Raw genomic sequence first — 25,000 nt, 5'->3', positions numbered from 1 at the left:
TAATTTTTATTTTTTTTACAAATTCTCTCTGAGATGGGCGACTTTGCTTTCATGTGTGCCAGCAGAGCAGAAATAATCATTAGGAGCCTTTTAGAATGCTGCATCTGATTTTGCATAACTGACACACATGGCTGGTGAGCTATAACTTAAACCCAAAAGTTAAAATAGATAAAGGCGATAATGGCTTTAAATTCTCTATGCATTTTGCTGTGTAAGTGATTTAATTTCACCGAGGTGGAATTGATTGGTCATGCAGTGCTCTAAGGGTTTTATCTATACTGTCATACAGTTATCACCAACATGTATATTCATAACCACAGGACAGGTGATACATCAGTAAGGTATAGGCACAGTTATCCATGACAGTGTTCATACACATGGGAATATTGCACATCCAAGATCATGGCACGAGACCCGCTTGCCTCTGCCTGCTTTCTCAACTACCATGTAAAAGGTACACCTGTTTGTTTGGAGTATTTTGTCTCATCAAACCAATAAGGCCTTATGATGGATAAATCCCCACTATTTAATCCTTTCACACTGCCAACTACCATTTGATTTGAGCTGGGGCATAATATGCCAGTATTTAATAGCCACTAACAGACACTAGCATGGTCAAGACAAGCCCTGTTGCTGAATTAATTACCACCTGGCTCAATACTCTGGTCCCACAGATATACATTAGAAGAGAAACAGGAAGCCCAGTACTCTGTAGACGTGGGCTACAGATTTCCCTTTCAATATCCATTGTGGTGAACATTTTAGGGAGAGGGATGATGGGGAAGAGAGAGATGACTCTGACAGCATAACAAAGCCTCTCTCTAGATATCAGTCAGGCTTCCATGTCCCGTCTTAGATAGACCCACATCGGCTCAGACGAACATGACAAGGCTTCAGTTTCCTCTCTCCTCCTGTCCATAATGAGGCCCTCGGAGCAACTGGCCCCTGCACAAAATGGCAACTGGAATTCCATTTTTTTTTTAAAGTTTGACCTTTGAAAATGTGCAGGTTTAATATAAAATAATCCCTAGGATGAAGCTTTACAATGCCTCACAATGAAGTACCAAATCTTTGTGGAAAATCTCTTTGTCAAAGCTGTCAAAAGACGGAACCTAAAGAGAAAAGTCCTCCTTTAGATGGAATCTCATTTAATCCGATAAAACTTGAAATGACAGACGATAAAAATCTCTGGATCTGTCAGCTACTTAAACGCAAATCCCAAATTGTCTATTCATATTTTTTCTAAACCTGTGCTATTGATAAATTGGTCATGTCTACTAAGCACTTGAATGTGACTAACAATGACATCCATTTTCTTTTCATGTAAAATTTAGCAGCAATCTGTTTGAAGAGTGCTAATAGCTTTGAAGTGAAATGATTGAGAGTAGCTGACTGTTATAATTATAGACTGGTGCATTCAGGGGCTTATTTTCACTGATAAGCCTAAAGCAATCCACCTCTCTGAGGAATAAGCTCATGAAATGGATGCACACAGTCAATAAACTTCCAGATGTTTAATATGAGATGCGGAAACTTTAATTTTGTACATTTATAATGGTTGAATTATTGATGCCTTCATTAGTCTTCCCTGAAGCTGCCACTGTGGTTTGAATAGCAGTTACTAAAAGGATCATGTTTGGAGATGGAGGCAATGTGAATGTGATAGGATTGACTTTGTTATACTGTACCACTGCGGCTCTAAAATCATCTAGCGTGTTAACAATATGTAAAGAAATGGATCAATAACCTTCTCTAAACTGTATTTGGATTATTTGGATTCTTACAATTAAATGAACAACTATTATATTTTATAGGCTAAAGAAAAGACTGCAATACTTTATGTGAAGGGTCCGTAATAAACCTTTTACAAGGCATTTCTAAAACATTTACAAACAGTTTGTGCACCGTTTATTAATCATTACTCCCACATTTGAAAATCTAAGTAAGCTAATTATTCACAAATGTATATATATATATATATATTTCCTTAAATATCCTCTATTGTGTGCCTATTCTTTTACCAGGTACTGCTGGAATGTCTACCAATGGCATGACAATCTTCTTGTGAGAAATAACACTGGACACTCCAAACATTTATAAAGTATTTATAAAGCATAAATAGCGCTCATTTTAGACTAGGGGCTGCAAAAAGACTTTACTAATGCTTAATAAATAGTGAACACACACTTTATAAATGCCTTATATATGTTTTATTACGGACCCTTCAAATAAAGTGTTACCAAAAAGACATGGCATGTTTACCAAGGACCAGACAAATCATCTGACTTGATACCAGTAGCTAGCCTTAAAACTTCAATACCTTCAATCCTCCTGCCTAGAGAGTACCTGCTAGAGTGAATATCATTCAAAAACACCCTTGAATTAATTATTATTACCATGTACACAAAATGCCATCAACAACACCTCTCAAACATTGGTCTCTATATCTCTAGACTACGTTACTTTACATACAGTGGTGAAGTTCTGGTGGGTGCAGTTCCCCCCCCGGAACCTGCATTCCAGCAACATGTCCTCCAGTTGGTGGCCCAGCCTGCCAATCATCTCAGTTGTGTTGACATGGTAATGTGGAGACGGGGTGTAGCCATTGAAGTCCAGCAGGTTGAGGAGGCTGTACTTGTGGTTGTCCCTCAGAAGAGCCAGGCTCTTCTCCATGACCGTGTGGTTCTGGTACATCAGGTCCATCCAGTAGCCGCTGTGGTATAGATCAGCCTTGGTCAGACTGGACACCCGGAACAGGTTGTGGTTGCAGAAGGTGACGGCCGGGAAGGACATGTTGTGAGCCCACACCATCTTGATCTTTGTGACGGCCGGGTAGGACATCAGGTAGAGGATGCGGTTCCAGGACCAGGTGAACAGGAGACCCATGCACACAAAGAAGGCCAGGAGCCAGAGGACCCGCTGGGGTAAGGTCTTGTCTCGGGAGAAGACAAACTTCAGCCCGTGGACCTTGGTCCTCCTCATGAAGGCTATGGTGATCTCCATCCATGACTGTTTCAGCATGCTCTTCTTCCTCCTTCCTGTTTTGTTCTGGGTAGTGGTTTCCTGGGCATCGTTAGGTAGAGACCCCGGGCTGTTTAATTCTGATGTGGGGGCAGTTAACATAATGATCTCTGTCCAAAGGCGACCTGTAAGGTTCAAGCCAAAATACAGTCTTCTTAGTCAAGCTTTAGGGTTTTCATTTTGCATACAGTGGCTTCCTGGAAAATCATAATGGGTTTTCTGGTTGAATTGGTGTTATCAATTCCAGGAAAAAGTGAAAAAGAATATCCTTTTCGATGCTCCAGATAGACTCAGCTGTCCAGTACACAGGCTTGATAACTTCACGATTTAATAAAAAAACTAAACGTAATTACAATTTTTTAAGAGAAGATAACCAACACCAGTCTCTCATCAACAGATGGGTGTGATAATACTTTGTTGCAGGTGCAGGCATGTAGTTCCATTCCTGAAGCAATCAGTCACTTAGGAAATGTGTAAAGACGTACCCCTGTTGCTCAGATGTTGTCTCTCTTTTTTCTCATCACCTTCCTCTTCATCTCCACAATGAGACAATAGCTCTCCCAGTTTCCAGTGGTTTGTGCCTTTTGTGCATAAGCTTCCTAGAAAGCTATCAACTCCTCCCTTCTGCTCAGCTGGAAGAGATGCTTTTTGTCTGTGGACTTGCAGCAGGAATATAGAGCTACTTTCCCCCTCACTCTCTTTTCTCTACAGTCGAATGGGAATGAGGTGGAGCCACTGAGTGAAATTGTTTTCCTCCAGTGATAGAATAGGCACAGATGTGAGGAGGGGAAGGGGAACGGTATTTCTACCCCACGCATAAATATTAAGAGAACTCAAAAATACAAGCAAAAATACAGCAAAAAGTCCTACTGCAACAGGGAATGCCTTGGTTCCATTTCCATCTACTGCTACCTACACTCTGCTACAGTGGTGCTGCAACAGTAGCAGCTTGTTTACTGGGATCCATGACAACTGTATTATTGATAAACCAGAGAACAGTAAATCAGATACTAGCCAATAAACATGAACTCAAATTACACCCTCAGAATTCTAGTTGAAAATCAATAAAATGCATGTATAAACTTTGATATATCAGTCACAAAGGGCTTTTACCGTAATCAGGCAGTATCAAATGTCACTTTTACTTCTTGTTTGTGATTCTTTGGGTCTTAGACAGTTCTACATGTTAGTTTCACAAATAAAGTGCAATGCAGCCAAGGAGCTCCTACACAATTAACAGATATGAAAGAAGCAGCTTTCTGTTCATTGAATCAGAGCCTCTCAGAACCTCGAGAGCCAGCCAGGCAGAGGAAATTGGACCCAAGAGTATTGAGATTCATGTCATTTTACGACATAATCAGCACAACATGCGTGGTACAAGTTTTTCCCCACTGGAGTATAATAGACATAATATTCTTTTAATTGGGAAATGTCCTACAGTATTTTTAGCAGATATTTATTGAGGGCTCAAAACACTGAGACAGATGTTCAAAGACTGCAGCAAAAACTCTCTTGAACTACCCAGTCACCTGTATCTAAGCGGTTACAAGTTGGGAGCATGTCATGCATTTGTTACTGCAATGGTTCAAACATATTTTAATCAATTTTAAATCAAGTTTAGGGTAGTGGAGAGTGAGTCAAAGGGTTAGTTGAGCCATACACAAATTCAATCATGTGACCAGACATCATTATATGGAGTCTGTGAAGGAAGAAACTACATGGACAAAGTGGTACGCAATTTAGGTTTAAAAATTAATTTTCACAAAGTCAAATGAATTTAGTTTTTTAAAGGTTTCATGATGCTTGTTTCCAAACCAAAGTAAATACACTGTAGTTTTATACATGATTTGGGCTCTCTAAAATTCACAATATGAGGTCCTAAACCAAGCATGAAAGTGCATACTTGTAGCTGTGTGGGCTAATATAGTCAAACTGTTTGCCTTAGGGTAATTTGAGACAAACGCCACCATACCACCACACAAATAACAACTGGTCAAGAAATGGAAGTGATATTGAACAGAGATAACTACAGTTGAAGTCGGAAGTTTACATACACTTAGGTTGGAGTGATTAAACTTGTTTTTCAACCACTCCACTAATTTATTGTTAACAAACTATAGTTTTGGCAAGTCGGTTAGGACATCTACTTTGTGCATGACACAAGTAATTTTTTCAACAATTGTTTACAGACAGATTATTTCACTTATAATTGTATCACAATTCCAGTGGGTCAGAAGTGTACATACACTAAGTTGACTGTGCCTTTAATCAGCTTGGAAAATTCCAGAAAATGATGTCATGGCTTTAGAAGCTTCTGATAGGCTAATTGACATAATTTGAGTCAATTGGAAGTATACCTGTGGATGTATTTCAAGGCCTACCTTCAAACTCAGTTCCTTTTCGCTTGACATCATGGGAAAATCAAAAGAAATCAGCCAAGACCTCAGAAAATTGTTTGCAGACCTCCACAAGTCTGGTTCATCCGTGGGAGCAATTTCTAAATGACTGAAGGTACCACGTTCATCTGTACAAACAATAGTACGCAAGTATAAACACCATGGGACCACACAGCCATCATACCGCTGAGGAAAGAGACGCATTCTGTCTCCTAGAGATGAATGTACTTTGGTGCGAAAAGTGCAAATCAATCCCAGAACAACAGCAAAGGACCTTGTGAAGATGCTGGAGGAAACAGGTACAAAATGATCTATATCCACAGTAAAACGAGATCTATATTGACATAACCTGAAAGGCCGCTCAGCAAGGAAGCAGCCACTGCTCCAAAACCGCCATAACAAAGCCAGACTAGGGTTTGCAACTGCACATGGGGACAAAGATCGTACTTTTTGGAGAAATGTCCTCTAGTCTGATGAAACAAAAATAGAACTGTTTGGCCATAATGACCATCATTATGTTTGTAGGGAAAAAAGGGGGAGGCTTGCAAGCCTAAGAACACCATCCCAACTGTGGCAGCATCATGTTGTGGGGGTTCTTTGCTGCAGGAGGGACTGGTGCACTTCACAAAATAGATGGCATCATGAGGCGGGAAAATTATGTGGATATATTGAAGCAACATCTCAAGACATCAGTCAGGAAGTTAAAGCTTGGTCGCAAATGGGTCTTCCAAATGGACAATGACCCCAAGCATGCTTCCAAACTTGTGACAAAATGGCTTAAGGACAACAAAGTCAAGGTATTGGAGTGGCCATCACAAAGCCCTGACCTCAATCCTATAGAAAATCTGTGGGAAGAACTGAAAAAGCATGTGCGAGCAAGGAGGCCTACAAACCTGACTCAGTTACACCAGCTCTGTCAGGAGGAATGGGCCAAAATTCACCCAACTTATTGTGGGAAGCCTGTGGAAGGCTACCCAAAACGTTTGACCCAAGATAAACAATTTAAAGGCAATGCTACCAAATACTAATTGAGTGTATGTAAACTTCTGACCCACTGGGAATGTGATGAAAGAAATAAAAGCTGAAATAAATTATTCTCTCTACTATTATTCTGACATTTCACATTCTTAAAATAAAGTGGTGATCCTAACTGACCTAAGACAGGGAATGTTTACTAGGATTAAACGTCAGTAATTGTGAAAAACTGAGTTTAAATGTATTTGGCTAAGGTGTATGTAAACTTCCGACTTCAACTGTATATCTGAATGTAGGCATACATTTAAGATATACAGTACAATATACCACACTCCCATTCTATGAATTAAACTTTGATTTACCATCACCCACTGTTGCACATACACCAAGGCGGCTCAACTTACCCTGTCCCTATGCTCAACTTAACCCATTCCCAGGGTAAATGGTGCCAACAAACCAACAAGCTACAGTCTTAGAAAAAATAGTTCCAAAACGGTTCTTTGGTTGTACCCATAGGAGAACCCTTTTTGGTTCCACGTAGTAGCCTTTTCAGTTCCATGTAGAACACTCTGTGGAAAGGGTCCTACGTGGAACCAAGAAGAGTTCTACCTGGAACCATAACAGGGTTTTCAAAAGGTTATGCTATGGGGACAGTTGAAGAACCCTTTTTGGATCTAGATAGCACCTTTCTTTCTAAGAGTGTATGTTTTCAAAACTGTTAAATTTACATGAATTCTGATTATTTCCAGAGATACACATTATCCTGAAATATATGTAGATATATCTGTTAGAAAAAATACCATATTTCCCTTGATGTAGTGATGCTGAATGTAAAAAATGGCTCAACATACCCCACTCTCCCCCACAGCAAATAATCATTGGATATACTTCTGTGACTTTCTTCCTGACAAATCTCCTTGGAACCAGGTGTCTGTCTGTGTTTGTAATGTTGAGCTGATCATCCCTGTGGTGAGTGTAATACTGAAATAAAGCATCCATTTAATAGTAAAAGATGCCCATCTCCTATATTCATAAACAGGCAAGACTAATTCTTTAAACCATACTTTGGGGATTCCACAAATCTCATAAAGCAAAAAGGCTGTGTCAGTCCATAGTCCTAATATTAAACAGGATATGATAAAATCTCTCCTGGTTAGGAGGGGAAGACTGGGTGAAGAGTTGACTGGAGTTCGAGGGCTTACAATAAATATTTGTTAGAGCTATAAAACCATAAGCGATTTGAAGCACTGCCTAAATCTTTAGCTTCAATCACCTTTTTCTTGCACAGTCCAATAGAGTTCTTAACAAACACAATTTCTTATCTGATCATTAAATGCCTGCCTGTGGTCTTGTCTAACCAGCCTTTTAATTATGCTTTCCCTCCCCGTTCTTTTTGCTACAAGAAGAAAGTACACTTGAATATTTAACGAGCCCAGATTACATTTTTTTCTCTGATAATTTTGTCTAAAAACAATTTGAATAAAAATGAATGGCATGAAAACATCTGTAGATGGGGGCTGATGCGGTGACCGTATTACCGCCACCCCATGGTTGCGAGTCATGAAGGCAGTCAAATTCCACATGACCTTTTAGTCACAGTAATTTGGCTTCTACAAGCTCTGATGCTGCTGCTGGTCATTAGTAGCCTACCAAACTTGCTAACTGCCTGGTCCCTCTAATCACTCTGACATCAATGCAAATGTATTTGAAAATTGAATCAAACACTTCATGAGGGCTCATGAGCTCATGTTGCGCAACATTTCTATTGGCTATGCCGGCTATTCCCAAACTGGGATCCGTGCAATGCCGTCAGGGGTGCGCCAAATAAAAATGTGATTCACATTTTCAAACATTTTTTTCTCGCCTGAGTAGCCTCGTTTCCCTGCCTGAAATAAAATTAAACCATCTTGTGTTCAGCCAAATAACAACACAATGTCAAATACAGGTAGCCTAGTCAAATAATTAACATCCAATCACATTAACCGTTACTCGCTCACGGGAATTCCACTAACGGTCCGTATGTAGCCAAACGTAGCTGCTGCTCATTCCGTTTTCTCGAAAATAGATAAATACGGGGGGAAAAGTAAGGCCCGCGTCCATAGAGATACATACCAGCTCAGGTGTAGCAGTACTACACCTGCACCTGTCGACGACACAAGTTGTTATGCTTCCATGAGCACATCCAATGCTAGCATCAGTAATTCTACATTTGTTGTTAGCCCAGCTAGCATGGACACTGACAGTTGTGAATCTGATGCAGCCGAAGAGCTACTGCCCCCTTACCCGGGACAGCACCGAACAACAGATAGGGACATTGGACCATTGAAGAGGCACAAATATGATGATAACTAAATTGATTTGGGGTTCACTTATATTGGGAGTAGTGCCTTTCCTCAGCCACAGTGTGTTATATGTGCAAAAGTACTTTCTCACAACTCGCCGAAACCATCACTCATGCGCAGACATTTAGAAACGAAACATGCCAATTTGAAAAATAAGCCACGGGAGTTTTTTTTTAACAAGAATTAAGAGGACTTTGCAGTAGTAAGACATGTATAACAGCAACAGATACCATTAATAAGAAGGGGCTAGAAGCGTCTTATATGGTGAGCTACTGAGTGGCTAGGACAGGCAAGCCCAGGGGGGGACACGACCCCCCCATCCTGGGAAAAATATGATTTGTCCCCCCAATATATCACTGAAACATAACTATGTGATTTAAATAATATTAATAATACGCAATGAAAGCAATTGTGCTGATTATAGACACTTCATAGCGCGTTTTTAAGTTTCAAAAGATTGCGACCCCCCCCCGCCCTTTGCCTCACAATGGTTTGATCCACTGCCAGTTCCTTAGTTTGCACGTAACTGCCGTGAGGTTCATCCAGTCAATCACGCACACACACACTAGCTGAATATGCAGAGCTAGCGCGCAAATATTAACTATTAAGCTAGCTAGTACCTATTCCATTTATGTGGCGTCGTCAAAGATGGAATCAGCATGCAGATGATGTAAGTTAGTGCTTCAAAGTCCCTGTGATAAGGTTAGCGATAAACTGAAGTCCAAACTGAACAGAACTACACTCTCTTCTACCATTGTCTTAAATATATTTAATGGTCTCATTGCAAAAGCTAAATTGTCGCAAGGGAACTTTTATTTATTTATTTTATTTCACCTTTATTTAACCCGGGTAGCAAAGATTATAGCAAACACCACTGAAACTGAATTGGTGCTCGCTAGCGTTGCAAATTCAGCTATTGTTGGAAGCCAGCCAATATGAAACAAACTATTAAAATTACAAAAGGTTGCAGCATATGTTGTGTAAATGGTGAACTAATACAGCTGTCAACTCTTGTCATTTTAATCCGTTTCACATTTGCTAGCTACCTTTTAGATCGAAGCCCAAATAGAATGATTGAAGATGATAGAAGCCCATCTCCTACTGTAAATAACCTACACACTGTGTGTGTAGCCAGCCAGCCAGGCAGGTAGAAAAATGGCAGAAAAATAAAAGACGGACATCAGAGTATTTTTCAATACACCAAAACGCATGGTAAGAACCCTAGTAGCCTAATATCTCAAAAACTAGTTGATAAAATGTTCATAAGAAAGAAATGAAATTCTAATGGAAATGTTTCACAATGATGTCATTAGGCAGAGCAGGCAACAGATGGCACACAGACAGCAGAGTTGGGGACAGATATGCAGGGACAGACTGGCAGAGACAGGGAGTCTCAGGTAAGTTTGTTGAGTCTTTGTTTGGCAACATTATGAAAGGTTCTCAATTTTTTTGACTTGTAAAATAGGAACATAATTGGAAAATGCCATGGATACCCCCACTCTCAACTTAAACTGGTGACTGAACTAAGATTTGTTAAAGGCAATGGTATTGCTGTTGTGATTAGTTGTGTAGTTTTGGATACCGGTAGTTAGGAGTACGGCAAACACCTTATTTCTTTGGTTCCTCAATATACATTTACCATATTACAATGTAGGCTATGTGTTACAGCACTACTTTTGGTGTCCCCCTCAGGAATTGCTCTTGAGAAAATTTCATGTAATTGTCCCCTCCAAAGTGGATATCAGATTTTCGCCCCTGGGCAAGCCCCATACTATTGTGGAGGACTTACTTCTTTCTGCTGCCAAGGATATGGCTGGGACAATGCTGGGTGAAAAGGCAAAAGAAAATATATACAGACGTCTTCATCAAACAACAATTTTTCCACGAGAAAAATCAGTGACATGGCAGGAGATGTTTTGAAACAATTACTGCTTCGCATACAAGCCTGTGAATTCTATGCATTACAGCTGGATGAGTCAACAGACATGGCGGGCCTGGCATTAACATGGTCAACACACAGGTCTTTCCATCATTGTATGATTGTTTTGTGTGCAAATGAACTCGAGCTTACAATGTCAATGTCGAATGTGATATAGCGAAGCACCTGAGTGAGCTGGGTGCAGGTACTTTCCCGAAACGGACAATACAAACAACTGGATTTGTTATTCGTTTCATGCCCTGCCTCTGTGAACATTTCATTTACAGTAAATTCCGGACTATAAACCACAACTTTTTTCCCAGACGTTGAACCTCGCGGCTTAAACAATGACGCGGCTAATATATGGATTTTTCCCACTTTCAATTTTTTTTCTCCCAAAAAAACACATTCTGTGACGTGCTCAGTTTTTTGGCGGCATGACGATTTCATTAGACCAATGAAATTGCCGAACGGGTTAAGGTCAAACAACTTTTTTGTTTACTGTTTAGATTAAATGGAGCGCTCTCAAACTTCCCATCATTCTGATTAAGTTAGTCATTTTGTCACCCTCGTCATGGCAAAGACACGGAGAAATGCATATGTTGCAGCTTTCAAGTTGAAGGCGATTGATCTGGCTGTTGGAAAAGGAAATAGAGCTGCTGCACGGGAGCTTGGTCTTAACGAGTTGATGATAAGACGTTGGAAACAGCAGCGTGAAGAATTGACTCAGTGCAAAAAGACAACTAAAGCTTACTGCTAATTTTTTATTTTTTGTTACAAGCCGTGTTTCGTTAAAGCCAATTTATTTTTGTTACAAGCCGTGTTTCGTTAAAGCCTATTTATTTTTGTTACAAGCCGTGTTTCGTTAAAGCCTGTGTAAAGTTCATTTGTTTCAATGTACCGGTAGGCACCTGCGGCTTATAGACATGTGCGGCTTATTTACGTTCAAAATAATATTTATTTTTAAATTCAGTGGGTGCGGCTTATATTCATGGGCGCTTAATAGTCCAGAAATTACGGTAATCAAAAGCCACTGCCAGATTTCTGGATAGGGCTGCGCTCAGAGTTTCCTGCCTTGGCAAATCGTGCTGTTAAGACACTGATGCCCTTTGCAACCACGTACCTATGTGAGAATGGATTCTCGGCCCTCACTAGCATTAAAACTAAATACAGGCACAGACTGTGTGTGGAAAATGATTTAAGACTGAGGCTCTCTCCAATACAATCCAACATTGCAGAGTTATGTGCATCCTTTCAAGCACACCCTTCTCATTAACCTGTGGTGAGTTATTCACAATTTTTTCGATGAACAAATAAGGTTTTATATGTAAGATGGCTAAATAAAGAGCAAAATGATTGATTATAATTATATTATTATTTGTGCTGTGGTCTTATAATAGCTCTTTATCACTTCCCATGAGCCGGGTTGTGACAAAAACTCACACTCATTCTTATGTTTAATAAATGTATCGTATAGTGTGTGTGCGGTAGGCTTACAATGATGGCAAAAAACTACATTTGAGAGCGCACTGACCCTTGTGCTAGAGGCTGTCCGCAGCTGGAGGTTGAATGTTTGAAGGGTTACGGGACTATAAAAAGTTTGGGAACCTCTGGGCTATGCATTTGCAGGAGAAAACAGAGTGAAGACGCTAATAAGAAGACGAGGATCCCATCAGCTTTCTATAGGCTAAGCCTACTATATTTATTTCTCAGCTTTCCTAATATTAAGCTCATTGCTTCTCTTTACAGCAGGAGTATAGCCTACCTGGCTGGCATGAAAATAAACCACTGAGAAAAGCGTCCTACTTTCGCTATTTAAGTGCATAAATGACATGTATTTCTTCCCGCTGCCCCTGTTTCCATACAGTTGCAGGATAATGGTACATTCTAAATCAAAACAAATGTCACACATATATTATTTAGTATATAAAATACAATATTAAATCAAGAAATGTCTATGATTCGAACAAGTCGCAAAAAAATATTGTGCTGGGCATCATTCACAACTCATTAGAACATATAGGCCTATGGGCTAGGCAACATGATTAAAATTATGCACATTAATCTGCTTTACAAGGGGTGTAGAGCCTAACTTGCATATATAAGCAGGGCGTGAGTTTCAAGTTAGGGGAAGATAATTGTCACCATAAAAATGCACCTTTATAATACAGTGAGGGAAGAAAGTATTTCATCCCCTGCTGATTTTGTACGTTTGCCCACTGACAAAGAAATGATGAGTCTATAATTTTAATGGTAGGTTTATTTGAACAGTGAGAGACAGAATAACAACAAAAAAATCCAGAAAAACGCATGTAAAAAATGTTATAAATTGATTTGCATTTTAATGAGGGAAATAAGTATTTGACCCCTCTGCAAAACATGACTTAGTACTTGGTGGCAAAACCCTTGTTGGCAATCACAGAGGTCAGACGTTTCTTGTAGTTGACCACCAGGTTTGCACACATCTCAGGAGAGATTTTGTCCCACTCCTCTTTGCAGATCTTCTCCAAGTCATTAAGGTTTCGAGGCTGACGTTTGGCAACTCGAACCTTCAGCTCCCTCCACAGATTTTCTATGGGATTAAGGTCTGGAGACTGGCTAGGCCACTCCAGGACCTTCATGTGCTTCTTCTTGAGCCACTCCTTTGTTGCCTTGGCCGTGTGTTTTGGGTTATTGTCATGCTGGAATACCCATCCATGACCCATTTTCAAAGCCCTGGCTGAGGGAAGGAGGTTCTCACCCAGGATTTGACAGTACATGGCCTCGTCCATCGTCCCTTTGATGCGGTGAAGTTGTCCTGTCCCCTTAGCAGAAAAACAAGCTTAAAATCCAAGCTAGTGCTTCACTATCCAAGTTGGTACTCATGGTACCAATACACTTTACAAAGAGAAGGATTAAATCCAGTTAATCTATTCCAACATTCCCAGTCATCTACTCATAACTGTATATAATCACATCTTTCAATCATTTTCTGCACTGATCAAGTCAAATCTAATTTTATTTGTCACGCTCGCCGAATATAACTTACTTACAAGCCCTTAACCAAGCCCCAGTTTTAAGAAATGAGTTAAGAAAATATTTACTAAATAAACTGTAGATAATAAAGAGCGAGCAGCAGCAGTATAAAAACAAAGGGGGGGTCAATGCAAATAGTCCATGTGGCCATTTTATTAATTGTTCAGCAGTCTTTTGGCATAGGGGTAGAAGCTGTTAAGGAGCCTTTTGGACCAAGACTTGGCGCTCCGATACCGCTTGCCGTGTGGTAGCAGAGAGGACTGGAGTCTTTGACCATTTTTTGGGGCCTTCCTCTGACACCATCTAGTGTATAGGTTCTTGATGGCAGGAAGCTTGGCCCCAGTGATGTACTAGGCCGTATGTGCTACCCTCTGTAGCGCCTTGCGATCTGATTTTTATTTACTTTTATTTCACCTTTATTTAACCAGGTAGGCCAGTTGAGAACAAGTTCTCATTTACAACTGCCACCTGGCCAAGATAAAGCAAAGCAGTGCGACACAAACAACACAGGGTTACACATGGGATAAACAAACATACAGTCAATAACACAATAGAAAAATCTATATACAGATGCCAAGCAGTTGCCATACCAGGCGGTGATGCAACCGGTAAGGATGCTCTCAATGGGGCAGCTGTAGAACTTTTTGAGGATCTGGGGACCCATGCCAAATCTTTTCAGTCTCAGGAGGTGGAAAAGGCATTGACGTGCCTTCGTCACGACTTTCTTGGTGTGTTTGGACCATGATAGTTCGTTGGTGATGTGGACGCCAAGAAACTCTCGACCCACTCCACTACAGCCCTGTCGATGTGAATGGGGGCGTATTCGGCCCTCCTTTTCCTGTAGTCCACAATCATCTTCTTTGTCTTACTCACATTAAGGGAGAGGTTGTTGTCCTTGCACCACACTGCCAGGTCTCTGACCTCCTCCCTATAGGCTGTCTCATCAATGTCGGTGATCAGGCCTACCTCCGTTGTGTCGTCAGCAAACTTAATAATGGTGTTGGAGTCTTGCTTGGCCACGCAGTCGTGGGTGAACAGGGAGTATAGGAAGGCACTAAGCACAACTGAGACAGACAATTGTTGTGAAATTCCTGCAGCTCAGCCCAACACACAAAGCCAAGGCACTTCTTAATAAGCAAAGTGGCATCTCAAAATTTTAACAGATATTCAAGTGGATTTTAACTTTCCACATCTCAAGCTACAAACTCCCAGCAGCTATTTTTTTTTACATTTCCAAAAGGGTATTTTTTTCCAATGATATCATTTAATGACACTTGCCTCAGCCTCACTGTGGAAAAAGACATCCAGGCTGTAGCATAAAACTGAGTGTGGAAGATGGATCGATTCACAGGGTGCTCCCACCCTGCATGATGCCTTTTCTTTTGCAAGTTGCAGTTTTTATGGTGAATCTTAAAAAAAATGAAATAACAGTGAACAACTGCTTTCATTAATAATCTGCTAAATGTTTATACCTGTCTTTTCCGACACGCTTGAAATACCATAAAGATTTCACAACTTCCATTTCTGCATTTTCTCCAGACAACAATTGACTATTGTCTTCATAGCTTAATCTAACTCTAACTATAAATCATGTGTTAAGAGTTTGTTATCCATAACTGGCAAGCTGATTAGTCAAAATTGGTCCAAACACTTACTGTATTCTGTGTTTATGTTCGAAAATCATTTTTACGGATGAGACTGTCATCCAAACTGAGATTTTTCTGTTATGAAATCTTCTCAAAGGCAGCGTTCAATTTATTCAGGAATATTACCAGCTCAAGGGCAATCGTTAATGAGTTTTCTGCTCTTTAAAATTTGAACCGCTACACCAGCTATTGAAAATACATTTCTATTGCCTAAACATTTGCATTGTCATTTTTCAAAGTGGGTCTAACAATAAATTACCATTTAATTAAACATTTACACAGTATGCATAATTTGAAGACTATCTTGCAAACCGATTTACCATCATCAATGCATAATCAACTGTCCTGATTGTTGTTAAAAACACAGGCAAAAGGAAAGAATCCTTAGAAATTAAACACCATTGAAGTCTGCAATGCTAAAGGTAAGGGTGCATTTAGGGCCATATATGAAGCCAATCAAGCCATAGAACCCTTCTTTGTTCTATCTAGCACCATTTCTTCTACAGTAGCAGCGTGATTTAAATTCCAGTACTGTGTCCACACCTTGAGAGTAACTCAACCTCAACCATACCTGTGCTGTGTGTCAGACAGAATCCTCCCTGATCATGTACAGTTGGTTTGAAGACCCAGAGGACTCATTAAAAGGCCAGAGGAGCAGAACATGGTTTGTACTGTATGGAGAGGAGAGAGCTAGCTCCTTCAAGGGCCAGTGAGAAGGAATGCTAGTTGCTTCACACATCACATCCTTCCCTAGCTGGCACCAATTAGACCACCTCAGAAATACGGAGAGAGGGGGGTAGGGGGGAGAGAGAGAGGGGGATGGAGAAAGGAGGGAGGGAGTTGGAGGAGGTGAAGTGTGGAGAATGCAGTCATGTTGCTAGAAATGGTTTAGGAGTCATTCATTCTCTGATGATAGTCTGCTGTCTGAACCTCAATACAAATATTATTGGAAATTAATCTGCAAACCTAGAAAGAAAAACATCTCACATGTGGTCCTAACTACTGGGATTTATAGAGTTCCAATACATCACATACAATTAAAAAGAGAAAACAAAAAACTGTGAAAGTGCATCATGTACCATCAACCTGTCAATTCATTCTAGCAGATTGTGACTCTGGCCTCTTCTTTTGTCGAAGAGGGACATCTTGTGGCCTGTTTTTAAATTAACCTAACCTCTGGCCAAGAGAGGGATCAACACATCCACTCTACACTCTACAGATGGAACGCAGGGAAACAAAGAATAAATTCACATCCAAGACTACTTCCTGCTGTAATGTTATTCATGTAAAATGTACAGTTAGGGTGAATATTGAACCATCCTACCTCAGAAAAATCAAGTACATTTCAAGGAAGAGGACATTTGACATTGTTGGGGATATTATGCAACCGCACAGAACATTTATTTGGAACCGTTGCTATTTGAAAGATTCACTTGAATCTATCTACAGTGCAGAACATATTTGTTAAAAGCTTCTTGAAGACAACAAAAACTGTCATCTTTTAAAAGGCTCCTATTTAGTTATTCAGTGGGGAACTGGGTCTAAATTCAAAATAATTACTATGTTGCTCTCAAGTCTAAAATGATCTCTCTCCCAGACAGAGAGAGGTTTTTTTCAGGTAAGAAGAGGCCAGGAGTCAGCAGCCAGCAGCGTTACTTATTTGAAATCAAATTGCCAACATCTCTGCCTGAGTGGGTGTTGTGTGTATTCCCTGGGTGAACTGAGCCTGAGCCCCGAGCAGAGCAGAGCAGAGGCAGTCTATATCAATAAATACCAGATGCAGTTGCCTTCACACACCCAGCAGGCAGCATTCATCTAAAGGAAACATAACCCACTGGGCACAGACATCAGTTCAACATCTAGTTTGATTTACATTTGATTGAGTTGTCAACAAACCTGAATTCAACGTGAAATCAACAAAATATTTCACCATGTCATTGGATTTAGGTTAAAAGTTGGGTAAAAAAAAATAAGACATGTTGATTCAACGGCATCACAACATTGATTCAACCAGGGGTTTTTTCACCAGTGGAAAGTGTTCTGTCTGTCAAAGACTTCTAGTCCATAGCCTGCAGTCACACTTTGAAAGATTCCTCATTCCTTGAATTCTCTCATCCTCTCCAACACATCATCTATTACATGGATCAAGCCCCTTCTGGTGTGGTAGTGCGGTAGTGCTTTCAGATATCCCCATGCATTGGGTTTGGGTTGTTCACATTGAACTTTTGAGGTTTCTTCTTGAGATCTGACTTTGAAAACTAGTTTGCTCATTCTACACAAAATCAAGTGGACTAAGCACTTGCCTTGTGCATAGTATGCTGTAGCTATTTAAAATCCAATAATATACAGTTATGATTTGACAGGCACTTGTAGCCACAAAACCTGCGCATTAACAATATTTCATTGCCTAATCTAAATGTAAAGCATTTGAAAGAGCATCAGTTACTATAAGTACCTCATCAGTCAATGCTACCAAACTAGGGGAAGTGGGTTCGGAATAATGTGAACTTTCTGCTCATTGTCTCATCTCCCACTTCCCCACAGTACAAGGCCACGGAACCCCTTGGGGAATCTCAATTTACAGGGAAGTAGATACACAATACCACGGAAGGTGCTACAAGGCTTTCTTATTGGCTGAGAGGGCTGTGCATGGATCGGAGATTCCATTAGAGGGAAACCAAAGCCAAATATTGACCTGAAGTGATAACAGAGGTAACTCTATATCAAAGGTGATTTGATATCAAATGATGAGGAAGACTCCAGTCTAGTGATTCTGCCCAATGGTAATCTGAGGAAAACATTATGTTCAAGGTAGACAGTGGATATTGAGCCAACTTTATAAAAACTATAATCTATCTAATATGATAAAATAGCGGTGTGACTGCTATTTGTTGTGGATGAACGTACTCATGCTTGGGTCTAATGTCTCAACCTTACAACATAATGAGGTTAAATGGTCTTGTCACTTAGCTCTTCCACAGTCTGACCTCTGTTCGATGTCTCTGTCTCTCTCTCTCTCTCTCTCATAGTCATTGCACTTGCACTAAGAGTAACCATAGCTCACTAGTTCTATGGCTTTGTCTTCATTCTATCTCTGTTGAGTCCTGTCTGCTTGTACCCATCCAGTTCTCCTTCTCGTATGCTGTAGACATCACAGCCTTATAATCCTTAGACTCCTTCACTCTATTCTGTCCTTCATCTCACTTAATGCCTGTTTCCAGTTGTTTGTAGTTCCCTGGACGGCTGGGCTGCTGGCTGAGCTGCCAGCATTGCTGAGTCACCATGTGCCTGTCAGGCCTAAGCCTCCGTCCCACTTCTCTCACTGGGTCTGTGTCTGTGTGTGTGTGTGTGTGTCTCTGTGTGTGTCTCTGTGTGTGTGTGTGTCTCTCTCTCTCTGTGTGTGTGTGTGTGTCTCTCTCTCTGTGTGTGTGTGTGTGTGTGTGTGTGTGTGTGTGTGTGTGTGTGTGTGTGTGTGTGTGTGTGTGTCTCTGTGTGTGTGTGTGTGTGTGTGTGTGTGTGTGTGTGTGTGTGTGTGTGTGTGTGTGTGTGTGTGTGTGTGTGTGTGTGTGTGTGTGTGTGTCTCTCTGTGTGTGTGTATGTGTGTGTGTGTGTGTGTCTCTGTGTGTGTGTCTCTGTGTGTCTGTCTCTCTCTCAGTGTGTGTCTCAGTGTGTGTGTGTCTCAGTGTGTGTCTGTGTGTGTGTGTCTGTCTGTCTCTCTGTCTCTCTCTCTCTCTCTCTCTGTCTCTCTCTGTCTCTCTCTGTCTCTCTCTCTCTGTCTCTCTCTCTCTGTCTCTCTCTCTCTCTGTCTCTCTCTCTGTCTCTCTCTCTGTCTCTCTCTCTCTCTCTCTCAATTCAATTTTCAATTTAAGGGATTTATTGGCATGGGAAACATGTATTTACATTGCCAAAGCAAGTTAATTAGATAATAAACAAAAGTGATAAAGACATTTCAAATGTCAGATTATGTGCAAATAGTTAAAATACAAAAGGGAAAATAAATCTTTCTGCTGTGATGGCACACTATGGTATGTCACCCAATAGATATGGGAGTTTATCAAAATGGGGTTTGTTTTCATATTCTTTGTGGGTCTGTGTAATCTGATATCTAATCTATCTAATCTAATATGGTCATACATTTGGCAGGAGGTTGGGAAGTGCAGCTCAGTTTTCACCTCATTTTGTGGGCAGTGTGCACATAGCCTGCCTTCTCTTGAGAGCCAGGTCTGCCTACGGCGGCCTTTCTCAATAGCAAGGCTATGCTCGCTGAGTCTGTACATAGTCAAAGCTTTCCTTAAGTTTGGGTCAGTCACAGTGGTCAGGTATTCTGCCACTGTGTACTATCTGTTTAGGGCCAAATAGCTTCTAGTTTGCGCAATTTTTTAGTTGATTCCTTCCAATGTGTCAAGTTATTATATTTTTATCTCATGATTTGGTTGTGTCTAATTGTGTTGCTGTCATGGGGCTCTGTCCGGTCTGTTTGTGTTTGTGAACAGAGCCCCAGGACCAGCTTGCTTAGGGGACTCTTCTCCAGGTCCATCTCTCTGTAGGTGATGGCTTTGATATGGAATGTTTGGGAATTGCTTTCTTTTAGGTGGTTGTAGAATTTAATGGTTAATTTCTGGATTTTGATAATTAGCGGTTATTGGCCTAATTCTACTCTGCATGCATTATTTGGTGTTTTACATTGTACAATTTGGTGTTTGTCCCATTTTGTGAATTCTTAGTTGGTGAGCGGACCCCAGACCTCACAACCATAAAGGGCAATGGGTTCTATAACTGATTCAAGCATTTTTTGCCAGATCCTAATTAGTATGTTGAATTTTATGCACCTTTTGATGGCATAGAAGGCCCTTCTGCCTTGTCTCTCAGATCGTTCACATCTTCGTGGAAGTTACCTGCGCCCTGATGTTTAGGTCGAGGTATGTATAGGTTTTTGTGTGCTCTAGGGCAACGGTGTCTAGATGGAATTTGTATTTGTGGTCCTGACAACTGGACCTTTTTTGGAACACCATTAGTTTTGTCTTACTGAGATTTACTGTCAGGGCCCAGGTCTGACAGAATCTGTGCAGAAGATCTAGGTGCTGCTGTAGGCCCTCCTTGGTTGTGGACAGAAGCACCAGGTCATCAGAAAACAGTAGACATTTGACTTCAGATTCTAGTAGGGTGAGGCCGGGTGCTGCAGAGTGTTCTAGTGCCCTCGCCAATTTGTTGATATATATGTTGAAGAGAGTGGGGCTTAAGCTGGGCCTGTGGAAAGAAATGTGTGTGTTTTTTGCACATTTTAACTGCACACTTGTGTGTGAGGTACTCAGAGTGGTCTTCTGGTCCGACTTAGGAGGCGTGCACACCACCCACCACTTTCAAGTATATTACTCGCTAATGTTCAGCCTCTGGATAATAAAGTTGACAAGCTTAGGGCAAGGATTTCTTTCCAGAGCAACATCAGGGATTGTAACATACTCTGTTTCACGGAAACATGGCTCTCTCAGGATATACTGTCTGAGTACGTCCAGCTAGTTCAGTTCTCAGTTTATCGCACAGACAGGAATAAATATCTTTCCCCGGGAAGAGGAAGGCCGGGGGTGTATGTTTCATGATTAACGACTCATGGTGTGATTGTGATAACATACAGGAACTCAAGTCCTTTTGTTCACCCGACATAGGATACCTCACAATCAAATGCCGACTGTATTATCTCCCAAGAGAATTCTCTTCAGTTATAGTTACAGCCATGTATTTCCCCCCTCAAGCAGATACCATGATGGCCCTCCAAGAACTTCACTGGACTTTATGCAAAATGGAAACCACATATCCTGAGGCCACATTTATTGTAGCTGGGGATTTTAACAAAGCAAATTTGAGAAAAAGGCTGCCGAAGTTCTATCAACACATTGACTGAGTACTCGCGTTGCTAAAACACTCGATCACTGCTACTCCAACTTCTGAGATGCCTACAAAGCCTTCCCCCAACCCTCCTTTCGTCAAATCTGACCACAACTCCATTTTTCTCCTCCCTTCTTATAGGCAGAAACTCAAACAGGAAGTACCCGTGCTAAGGACTATCCAACGGTGGTCTGACCAATCGGAATCCACGCTTCAAGATTATTTTGATCATGCGGACTGGGATATGTTCCATGTAGCCTCCGATAATAACATTGACGATTATACTGATGCGGTGACTGAGTTTATCAGGAAGTGTATAGGAGATGTTGTACCCACTGTGACTATTAAAACCTACCCTAACCAGAAACCGTGGATAGATGGCAGCATTCACACAAAACTGAAAGCGCAAACCACCTCATTTAACCATGGCAAGGTGACTGGGAATATGGCAGAATACAAACAGTGTAGTTATTCCCTCCGCAAGGCAATCAAACAGGCAAAATGTCAGTATAGAGACAAATTGGAGTCACAATTCAACAGCTTAGAAACGAGACGTATGTGTCAGGGTCTACAGACAATCACGGACTACTAAAGGAAAACCAGCCACGTTGCGGACACCGACGTCTTGCGTCCGGACAAGCTAAACCTCCTTCTTCGCCTGCTTTAAGGATAACACAATGCCATCGACACGGTCTGCTACCAAGGACTGTGGGTTCTCATTCTCCATGGCCGACGTGAGTAAGATGTTTAAGCGTGTTAACCCTCGCAAGGCTGCTGGCCCAAACGGCAACCCTAGCCACATCCTTTGCTTCAAGATGGCTGCCATTGTTCCTGTACCCAAGAAAGCAAAGGTAACTGAACCAAATGACTATCGCCCCTTAGCACTCACTTCTGTCATCATGAAGTGCTTTGAGAGTCAAGGATCATATCACCTCTACCTTACCTGCCACCCTAGACCCTCTTCAATTTGCTTACCACTCCAACAGGTCCACAGACGATGCAATCGCCATCACACTGCACACTGCCCTATCCCATCTGGACAAGAGGAATACCTATGTAAGAATGCTGTTCATTGACTATAGCTCATCATTCAACACCATAGTACCTTCCAAGCTCATCATTAAGCTCGAGGCCCTGGGTCTGAACCCCACCCTGTGCAACTGGGTCCTGGAATTCCTGATGGGCCGCCCCCCCAGGTGGTGAAGGTAAAAAACAACATCTCCACTTCTCTGATCCTCAACACTGGGGCCCAACAAGGGTGCATGCTCAGCCCCCTCCTGTACTCCCTGTTCACCCATGACTGTGTGGTGCCAGGAAAATAACCTCTCACTCAACATAAAAAAAACAAAGGAAATGATTGTGGACTTCAGGAAAGAGCAGAGGAAGCACCCCCATATCCACATCGATGGGATCGCTGTGGAGAAAGTGGAAAGCTTCAAGTTCCATGGCGTACACATCACTGACAAACTGAAATGGTCCACCCACACAGACAGTGTGGTGAAGAAGGCGCAACAGCACCTCTTCAACCTCAGGAGGCTGAAGAAATTTGTCTTGAAACCTAAAACCCTCACAAACCATTACAGATGCACAATTGAGAGCATCCTGTCAGTCTCTATCACCGCCTGGTATGGCAACTGCACCGCCTGCAACTGCAGGGCTCTCCAGTGGGTGGTGCGCTCTGCCCAACGCATCACCGGGGGCAAACACCTACCCTCCAGGACACCTACAGCATCCGATGTCACCGGAAGGCCAAAAAGATCATCAAGGACAACAACCACCTGAGCCACTGCCTGTTCACCCCGCTATCATCCAGAAGGCAAGGTCATTACAGGTGCATCAAAGCTAGGACAGAGAGACTGAAAAACAGCTTCTATCTCAAGGCCATCAGACTGTTAAATAACCTATATACATAGACTTGAAATCACTGGCCACTTTAAATGGAACACCAGTCACTTTAATTATGTTTACATATTTTGCATTACTCACCTCATACTGTAATCTATTAAATTCTACTGTATCTTAGTCTATGCCGCTCTGACATTGCTCGTCCATATATTTATATATTCTTAATTCCATTCCTTTACTTAGATTGTGTGTATTGGAAGGGAAAAGGAAAGGGGGGTACCTAGTCAGTTGAACAACTGAATGCCTTCAACTGAAATGTCTTCATGTCTGAATGTCTGAATGCCTTCAACTGATTCAAATGCCTTCAACTGATTCTCTGAATCAGAGAGGTATGGGGGGCTGCCTTAATCGACATCCACATCTTTGTGTCCCGGGGAACAGTGCCTTGCTCAGGGGCAAAACGACAGATTGTTACCTTACTGGCTTGGGGATTCGATCCAGGAGTCTTTTGGTTCCTGACCCAGTGCTCTGGGTATATGTTGTGAAATTGTTAGATATTACTTGTTAGATATCACTGCACTATCAGAGCTAGAATTACAAGCATTTTGTTAAACCCACAATAACATCTGCTAAACAGGTGTATGTGACCAATAGAATTTGATTTGATTTGTGTATATGTATTTTATAATGTTTTTCCCCCAACACCACTTTGCATCCATTTGTATAGTAGACACACATGCCAAATTGAGTCAAAAGCTTTTTGAAATAAGCAAAGCATGAGAAGACTGCCTTTGTTTTGGTTTGTTTGTTTGTCAATTAGGGTTTGCAGGGTGAATACGTGGTCTGTCGTACGCTAATTTGGTAAAATGCCAATTTGACATTTGCTCAGTACATTGTTTGAGTGTATGAGCGTGCTAATGATAAGGCAGAGGATTTTCCCAAGGTTGCTGTTGACACAAATCCCACAGTAGTTATTGGGGTCAAATTTGTCTCCACTTTTGTGGGTTGGGGTGATCAGTCCTTAGTTCCAAATATTGGGGAAGATGCCAGAGCTGAGGATGATGTAAAAGAGCTTAAGTATAGCCAATTGGAATTTGAGGTCTGTATATTTTATCATTTCATTTAGGATACCATCAACACCACAGGCCTTTTTGGGTTGTAGTTTTTGCATTTTGTCTTGTAGTTCATTCAACGTAATTGGAGAATCCAGTGGGTTCTGGTAGTCTTAAATAGTTCATTCTAAGATTTGTATTTGATCATGTTTATGTTTTTGCTGTTTGTTCTTTGTTATAGGGCCAAAAAGATTGGATGATTTATCCATACATACATCTCCATTTTGGATAGTTAACGCTTTCCCAGAAGTGGTTAGAGTCTATGGATTCTTCTTCTTCAGCTGATTTCTGACGTGCTGTTCCTTCTTTTTCTGTAGTGTATTTCTGTATTGTTTTAGTGATTCACCATAGTAAAGGCGTAGGCTCAGGTTTTCTGGGTCTCTATGTTTTTGGTTGGATAGGTTTCCCAATTTCTTTCTTAGGTTTTTGCGTTCTTCATCAAACAATTTGTCATTGTTTGTCACGCCCTGACCTTAGAGATCCTTATTATTCTCTATGTTTGGTTAGGTCAGGGGGTGACTCGGGTGGGAAAGTCTATGTTTTCTATTTCTTTGTTTTTGGCCGAGTGTGGTTCCCAATCAGAGGCAGCTGTCTATCGTTGTCTCTGATTGGGGATCATATATAAGTTGTCATTTTCCTTTTGGTTTTTGTGGGATCTTGTTTTCTGTTTAGTGTCTGTATAATAATATAATAAATAATCGATAACAGATAAATGCGTTAGTGTATTTACCCACCATCTTGGCACATCGTTGGTACACTGATGCACAAACCCAACGTTTGATAGCGATGACATTACGCAACTCCAACTTCAGCCTGATCACAGCATGTATTCACTGACAGCCAGGCT

At 41.2% G+C, this 25,000-nt stretch overlaps 2 protein-coding genes across 3 annotated transcripts in view; both read right to left on the bottom strand.

Moving 5' to 3' along the window:
- Window positions 1-25,000, bottom strand: part of LOC106569349 (acid-sensing ion channel 1C) — a 181,585-nt gene that overhangs the window by 28,827 nt on the left and 127,758 nt on the right. The gene's annotated exons all lie outside the window — the stretch shown is intronic.
- LOC145860312 (acid-sensing ion channel 1C-like) lies at window positions 2,455-3,745 on the bottom strand. The gene has a single exon (XM_082960669.1). The coding sequence runs from the start codon at window positions 3,121-3,123 to the stop codon at window positions 2,455-2,457; it is 669 nt and encodes a 222-aa protein (XP_082816795.1). The 5' UTR covers window positions 3,124-3,745.

Source organism: Salmo salar, chromosome 14 (genome assembly GCF_965601325.2).
Source record: "Salmo salar chromosome 14, fSalSal1, whole genome shotgun sequence".
Classification (NCBI taxonomy): domain Eukaryota; kingdom Metazoa; phylum Chordata; class Actinopteri; order Salmoniformes; family Salmonidae; genus Salmo; species Salmo salar.
This window is presented reverse-complemented; position numbering and strand designations above follow the sequence as displayed.

Bases quoted from the DNA above. Each gene is read 5' to 3' on its own strand.
- LOC145860312 (XM_082960669.1), bottom strand. From the start codon at position 3,123: ATGTTAACTGCCCCCACATCAGAATTAAACAGCCCGGGGTCTCTACCT.